General features: G+C 50.8%; 1 protein-coding gene across 2 annotated transcripts; it reads right to left on the bottom strand.

Annotated features, from left to right (window-relative positions):
* Nucleotides 1–426: 426 nt before the first annotated feature.
* GPR146 (G protein-coupled receptor 146) lies at nucleotides 427–5,954 on the bottom strand. Of its 2 annotated transcripts, XR_549777.1 has the most exons (3): nucleotides 5,872–5,954; nucleotides 1,572–2,770; nucleotides 427–597 (listed from the first exon to the last, which is right to left on the bottom strand). XR_549777.1 is itself a non-coding variant. In XM_008564200.1 (2 exons), exon 2 carries the CDS (start codon nucleotides 2,744–2,746, stop codon nucleotides 1,748–1,750), a length of 999 nt encoding a protein of 332 aa, XP_008562422.1. In that variant the 5' UTR covers nucleotides 2,747–2,770; nucleotides 5,872–5,954; the 3' UTR covers nucleotides 766–1,747. The 2 variants fall into 2 exon arrangements, 1 of the variants encoding a protein (XP_008562422.1); XM_008564200.1 differs by lacking the exon at nucleotides 427–597 and having other exon boundaries at nucleotides 766–2,770.
* Between the last annotated feature and the right edge of the window lie 1,830 nt (nucleotides 5,955–7,784).

Genomic DNA, 7,784 nt, shown 5'->3' with positions numbered 1-7,784 from the left:
AAAGAGCAGAGCCACATGCCGTTGTCCTTGGGGCCAGGCATGTTTCACGACTCAGAAGTGTTCAGGTTGTCAGAACGAAGTACGTTGTATGTGTTGTGTATCACAGAACACCAGTGGGCCTGGGGCAGTGCCCCCCAATCCCAGTAACCTTTCTTCAGAAATGATGGGGTGGGGACAGACTTTAAGTGCCTTTTGTCACTTCAGGTCAGGGGTTGCTGCCAAATGAATTTGCTGCAAACTTGGGGCAGGGTGAGGGTGTGTGAATCTTGCCATTTTCAGAGCTTTCTGGGTTTCAGAATTGGGAGTTAGGGGACTGTAGGCCTGTAATTTAATCCTAGAGAATTGGGTGGAGGCAAATGGATGGTATGGAGGAATGGAGTTTTTTCTCACATCCACATTTAAAAGTAGTGGTTTACAAAATACCAGGATGGTAAAAGATCTAGAGTGAGGACAATGAGGCAAGTGATCGGCCTGGACTGGAGACACCTCTGCGCTTGGCTGGGAGGGTGCTCACCTGCGCTGCCTCACGCTGACATCCAGGTGCAGCTCCTAGTAAGACAGGCCAGTCGGGGCTCCTTCCCACACAGCAACGAAGGCCTAACAAAAATGGGATATGGTCCCTGGTCACCTTGGGCAGCCCACTTTCATGCCTGTGTCCTGCCCCTCCCTCCCAGACCTTGGCTGATGTGGCACCCTGCCAGCCAGCCCTCTCACCACCAGGGAGGCCCTCTCAGTTTTGGTATTAAGTTAGAAATTCTAACAGCATTTTTCTTTCTACTGTTTATTTATATTCTTTAGCTTTGTGCACACTTTGGGGAACTGATTTAGGACAAATTCATAATGAAAAATATCAGCTGATATTACCTGTGGGGTAGCAAGTACATTTGGTGGGTAAGGAGAGAACTTCAATGCCACTTAATTATTCCCTGTTTAAAACCAGCTGCATCTGACACTTTTAAAAAATATATTTTAACCACTCCTGTGTGTGACTATACCACACCCTGTCAGGCCCAGCCAGCAAGCCTGTCCTCAGCACCTGCACAGCTGCGTCCCACCAACAGCATAGCACAGAAGACTCCACCTACCCTGTCTGATGTCAGCATTCCTCTGTCTATCTCCTTTATTTTAATACTTGTTAATTTTCTATCAAACATCTCTTTTTATAGAACAAAAAAATGGGGGGGTGAGGAATCAAGTATTTTAACAATACAAAGTATAAATACTGGCTTTTAGATTTTGATCACTTCATTTAGAAAGACTAATGTTGAGGAGGCTGAAAATAAATCAGTTTTGAGGACTTGGGCCTTAAAGATGTATGTTTAGGAGAAATGTACACATCTCAAGGAGAAAGCAGATAAGTTAATGAGACTGCAGCTTATTCTTCACACCAAGCCCCTGTTGCTTTGAACATGGCCTTGGCCTGAGAGTGGCCTGTTTGGGAAAAATCACAGAAAACTTCAAGAAAAACACCCCTTGTACTATTTCTGCATCAGTGCATCTCTTCCTGGGAAGAAAGCACCATTGCATCCAAGGTAACAAAGTGCTGTGCGTTCAGTTGTACTTCAGTTTACCTCGTGGTCATCTCGTCTCCTGAGGCGTGAGATCCAGGAGGGAGGGAGGGAGCAAGCAAAAGCCTCAGGCTTGGTCACCACCATGCTCCAGGGGTGTCAATGGCCACCTCCATTAGCTACGGTGGCCCCCAGGGTCAGCACTCCCAGAGTGAGCCGTGCCCGCTGTGCTGGCCCATCTACGTCAGCACCTGCTGAACCCCTACCTGGTCAGGGGAGCAGTGCCGGTGCCCACAGTGCATTTTCTTTATCAGCCGCCGGAGTTTGCTGGGGAAGGTTTTGTTCATGTAGCGGTAAAGAAGTGGCATCACAAAGCTGCTAGAGAAGGCCAAAAATTTTGATAAATCCTTTGCAAAGTGCACTATCCCCATGTAGTATGCATCTACAGGCTTCCCTCGTGAGATGAGGACTGTGTGCCCCAGGAGGGTCAGGTAGTAAGGTGTCCAGAGCCCAAACTGTGTGTACACAGTGGCCACCAGAAGCCTGTGCACTGAGGGGTCCAGCCTCCAGTCCTGGTCGAGGGGCGTGTCTTCTTTCCGGATCCGTGAGATGAGCACCAGTGCATAGAGGACAGCTAGGGCTGGCACCGCATACCCAATGAACACCATGATGGCGTCAGCTGCCTCTGTGTCCTGCATCTTGGAGCACTCGGTGATCCGGGTGGACACGTGGCTGCAGATGTAGATGAGTAGCGAGGAGAAGCTGGTGAGCAGGGCACCACCCCAGACAAAGCCACACACATGCCTGGTGTTGTACACACTGGCCATGTAGGTCCGTGGCAGTGCCCGCTCGATGTAGTAGTCAAGGCTGAGCAGGGCAGTGGAGTACATGGTCACCAGGGAGGAGACATTGAACAGGGTCAGTAGTGTGACGTGGACCTCACTGCTGAAGCTCCACAGGGCCCACCTGGAGTTGGGGGGGCTGAGGAGGTGCACAGGGGCCAAGGTGCTAAGGACCAGGCCTGCGATGGCCATGTTCACAAAGTACACATCTGGCATGGTCATGCTGCTTTTGCTGTGTAGGTTGACCAGCACCAGCAGCGCGTTGTAGCCCAGACCAACAGGGACTCCCATAGTGAGGTAGAGTAGCGAGAGCACTGACAACCCAAGGTGGAGGTCCTGGCAGATGGGCGGCTCCTCGCCCCTCCCCGTCCCATTGAGCCAGGTGCAGCCCCACATGGCAGCATCCAAGGCTCCACGGCTCTGTGGAAAGAAAGAGAGGAAAATCAGTTCATTCCCCTCCCAGAGTGTAAGCCTGAGGTTGCTCAGACACAGCAGATGTCTTCCACTGGCATATGGACCTCCAGACACCACTGGCCTTTTTAGAAAGAAAATCTGCCCTGATAGGTGGTGTTCTGGGAAAATGAGGTTGAGCATCACAAATGACTATCTTAATACCTGAGTTGAGCTGTTGTGGCTAAATTTGTGATGCTGCAATAATTTCAATGAACATGGTAAGTTTCCCTGATCCTATTTCTGATAGAAATCTGGGCAATGGGTAATTTATTCAAGATGCTTCTATGGAAGTTGTTCAATGAGTGCTTCACGCTCTCGTGTCCTCATCAGCCTGAACTGATCACACTCCTGAGTCCACTTGGCAAGGTGTAAGGGGATTTCTGTCCATCAGGAGGTCTCTAGCTCACTGCCATCTCTTGGCCTTGGGGACGCTCATCAGGGCCAGAAACGTTCCCACCCCCTGCCACCTGGCAGCACTAGGGTGCTGCAGCCCCCAGCCTTACCTGTGGAGCTGTCCCCACCCCGGCTCCCTCCCTCACCGTAACTGCATATGCTGAGGTCCTGCCATGTGCTGGGGTGGCATCATCTGCTAGGACACAGAGATGCACATTTGCTGAGTGCAGCTTGTTCGGCTGGAGTGGGAAGGAGAGCGCAGCAACCTGTGGAAGCATCTCGTGAGCAGACAGTGAACAGATGTGTGACACCACAGGAAGTAGACTGTGCGAGGACATGTGAAGGCATGTATGAGCACTCATGAACAGATGATAGCACATGGGAGCAGGTGTGGGCAAGGACATGGAGTGGTGCATGAGCAGCTTTTCCAGCTTTAGTGTAACATGAGTTAAGCCCAGAAGAGCAGCCAGTGTTCAGCTGGGTTGTTGGGACTCTGGAGATGGCGCGTGGCCCTCTGGCCGGGAAGAATGGGAGCCAGGTCTGCCTATGGGGCTCACCCACTCTCCGTAGGCTGCCACGAGGCCCGTGTGAACTGTCCTGACTGGGCTGGATAGACCAAGCACTATGATTCCTGAGGTTTCCCAGGTGGCCCTGGGGCTTCTTTCCCTCCCAGTGAGATGTCTTCAGAGAGAATGCAGAGCCTGGGTTCAAGAGACAGAGGTCTGCCAGTCATAGCACATGGGAGACTCTGGGGACACAGCCAGTCTTGACATTGATGAATGAGAAGTTGGCAGGTAGAGCCATGATATAAGGAAAGAATTCTCTCTTCTCCCAAAGAACGGACATTTCTTCAGCAATGTCCAATGCCATTGGGGGGAAACCTTACATTCAAAATGTTGTTTGCCCCAACTGGACCTCCTGCTCTCAGTATAAAAAGAAAAAGCATCTTAGGCAGACACATAGAAAGCAAACGTCCCTGTTTCCCAGTGGCAGGAAAAAAGTATGGAAGTCAGGCTGCTGATGTTGGCCCTGGTCTCTTCCTGTGGTGGCCCCCATAATGAGGAAGCTCTGTGACCCATGTAAAGGTCTGTCCCTCATTTGTTTTGCACATTTCACAAGGTAGACTACCTGCCAGGTCCCCCACCTCATTGGGGTCACAGCAGTGAGCAAGGAGGGACGTCCTGCCTCTACCAGGCTCATGCCAAACACACAGGCCAGCGGCAGGGCAGGGACAGGAACAAGGGGAGGTTCACAGTGGAGAAAGGAAACTGAGTCCAGTGCCTTAGACCCTGCTTGGCAGTAGCCAGCTCTCCAGGTTCCAACATCTTGCACATCCCCACAACACAGGCCACACTGTCTCTGGGACTGTCCCATAACATCAGTCTCGGTCACTGTCACATCTCTGAAGTCAGACATACACCTGACAGTGGATGGAAGGGTGGGCGGATGTGGAAATTGCAGTTCAGATGCACGGTCACAGTCCTTGGATGCAGACATCAAGTACACAGTGTGTGGGGATGTTTTGCAATCCTAATGAATGCCACTCAGCAGCCAAGATAATGAATGTCAGATGGTAACAAAGTGCTCAGAGTTAGGCTACCTCTAGGTGCAGGGCTGGCCTCGCCCCCTTATGTGCCAGTCACATCATTCCTAGGAAAAGCATTTACTCTCATTCATGACATTTACACAGGTCCTTAAACCTGGACACCCTCTGTTCCTTCACTGAACACATCTTGACCAGAACCTCCTGGCTGGGCCAGTGAGCTCCATGGGGGATGCTGGGGGAGTCAAACTCCACTAAGGGGCTGCATTCCTCTTGGGAGATGGCACAAGTACCAGACAGGTCTGACATGCTCTCGGATCATGCCCACTGCTAAAGTAAGAAGCTGTGGTTTTCCCATGAGCTGGGGAAGGCATCCCTGCCTTCCGTCATCTCTGAGCTGGTATCTTTCTTCTGTTTCTCCTTCAAAGTCCTCTGCGTCCTTCCTCCCAAATCTTGGCTACTGAATTGCCTCAATGGTCAGTGTCTAGATGATTAAATGCCATCCTTCAGGTATGTTTGATCCCCTGCCCCTACCCCCCAGGTTCCTGCTTGCTGAACTGCATGGCTTTGGCAGTCAGTGGGGGCTGAGCAGGAGCCCACAGTTGTGGGGACCTTATCCACCAGATCCCACTGGCCACGAGTCTCTAGGAAATAGTGCACATTCTGTGGCCACTGCAAGTGGATATCCATGAGCCAAATGTCTCCACCCCTGGAGGATCCTGTCCTCGCTTGGCCACCAGCCCACAGCCAAATCACCACTGACCTGGCCTTGCATAGCATCCAAAGACCCAGGGTTTGTCTGAGATGTTCCCATATGTTCCAGCTCTGGGGACAGAGTGTGAGGGCTGCACATTCCTCTGAAGAGGAAGGGCTCTTCCTGCCATGTGACAGGTGTTGTCTCCTTGGGCTCCCAGCCATGCCCCGTCCATCCCAAAGACCTATTCAGATGCCCAACCCTCCTCAGTCCTGCTCTTGTTTGGCATCCCTTTCACTCTGCCATTTGAAGATACTCCCGTGGGGTGGCATGTCATTCAGTGCTCCCCTCTTTCCCACTGTTGTTTGCTCCCCCCAGCTTCCCATGTCTCAGTCCAGCTCATAGCCACCGCCAGCAGCACCAGCCGTCAGCTCTTACCTTTATTTTGTGTCCCACATTTCTTTATGCTGTGGTGTCCAAACACCATCAGTGAGCAACACTGCAGAGCAAAGGCAGCCCCCAAAAAACCAGAAAAGACCTGTTGTGTGTTTCTCTGGAAACCCTGCTCCTTATCAGCAGCAGCCATGCAGCATTGGCTTCCTGTGCGTGTGTGCATGTGCATGAGGAAGCACACACTCTCGTGCCCCAGTATGGAGGTATGCCTCTTGTTTTTCTTCCAGTAAATTACTCACAAAGTTTCTGCCTCCCTTGGCAGGCACAGTGGCTCCTCCCTCTCTCTGTTTACAGCCAGTTCAAGAAATGAGAGGTTGTGCTTGGATGGGACGGCACTGTCGGATCAAGCATGTTCATATCCTCTTGCTCTTGACTTCGTAAACATCCAGGTTCCTCGGGGACCAGGCCAGGTTTACGGATGAAGCTCTGGCAGCATTTCCCCTCGGCCAACCCTGCCCCTATCCCTGCAGAGCGTCTTGCCCAAGAGCCATGGGGGCAGGTCTGGCCCTCCTGATACTCAGTGTGGTTGAGAAGTTGTTATGAGTTCCTTTTTTTCCTTGAGGAAATAAACTGAATAAACATTTGTCTGTAGAAACTAAGAGCAAAATAGTTGAACCTCACCGAGAGTCTGCCATAGAGAGAGATTCTGGCTGCCTTCACAACTGAGACTGCGAAGCACAGAAAGCTCTTTGAAGGCACAGCAGTGGCCGCAGGGCAGGCTCAGAATTGAAAAGTGAGGAGGGAGGTGTGTGTGTCCTTCAGGATCCAACACACGGGTTTCCAATGTTGCTATGCATGTATGTAGTATCAGTACAAATTCAAGAAGAGCTGAGCTGGACATGCAAGGTGAGCATCCCAGAGAGGGCTGGACTTCAGCATGAGACTCGTCCTGCAGATGGAAATGTGCTTGGCAGGGCTGCCTTCACTCCCAATTATGTGCTCTCTGTGCAGTGGAGCTGAGATTAGAGCTGCCTAGACTGTTAATTCCCTGCCCTGAGGTGAAGCAGAGCAGGACGGGCTGGACTTCAGCATGAGACTCGTCCTGCAGATGGAAATGTGCTTGGCAGGGCTGCCTTCTCTCCCAATTATGTGCTCTCTGTGCAGTGGAGCTGAGATTAGAGCTGCCTAGACTGTTAATTCCCTGCCCTGAGGTGAAGCAGAGCAGGACGGAAGGCAGCCAGCGCCAAGTGGCCTGTGTTAGGCTAAGAATGGCTTGATTCTCAGGAGATCATCATGTGGCATAAAATCTGTGTAGAATTTCCTTCGTGCACTCACATGCTAGCATAGCCCTGGCTCAGTGAGACAGCAGCTACGTATGAGTGTGCATGGGTTTGTACCAGCTGAGAATGTAGGGAAGGAGGAAGTGACACTCAATGTTGGGTTGTAGGTTAAAAACACGCCTCAAAAATTTTTATTTACTGGCAGCTATAAATACTGAAGAATTTATAAACTTTATTTTATAAGCTAGCTTCTGCATGCAGTTTTCTTATATATCAGTTACAAAGATAATTTTTACTTTAGATGAAGATTATAAACTGAAAGGTAACTGTTTTCATTCACTTTCAGTCTAGAAATGACATACTTTCCTTTTTTGTTCTGACATTCTTACCCCCTTCTTACCAGGTATTACTTAGAGATCTTGGAAGCAAAGTGACAACTGTAGATGGGTTGCTGTATGGGCTAGCATTGTAAGTGGTGTTCATAAACTAAATAAATAAGCTTCTCATCTGTATTAGTACTCAGGTGAGACAAACAGAAAGGACAGCGGGAGGGGCAGGTCAGCACCACAGCTGACCAGACCCCGTGGCTGTTTTCTCTCTAGCACAGCTCATGGTGGGCACAGGGGTCCCTGGGAGCACACTCAGCGGAGCCAGTTTGAGAACTCTCCCGCGGGCAGG

Source organism: Galeopterus variegatus, unplaced genomic scaffold (assembly GCF_000696425.1).
Source record: "Galeopterus variegatus unplaced genomic scaffold, G_variegatus-3.0.2 Scaffold182, whole genome shotgun sequence".
Classification (NCBI taxonomy): Eukaryota; Metazoa; Chordata; class Mammalia; order Dermoptera; family Cynocephalidae; genus Galeopterus; species Galeopterus variegatus.
Note: the sequence above shows the minus strand (reverse complement) of the source record. Positions and strands in the feature narration are given on the sequence as shown.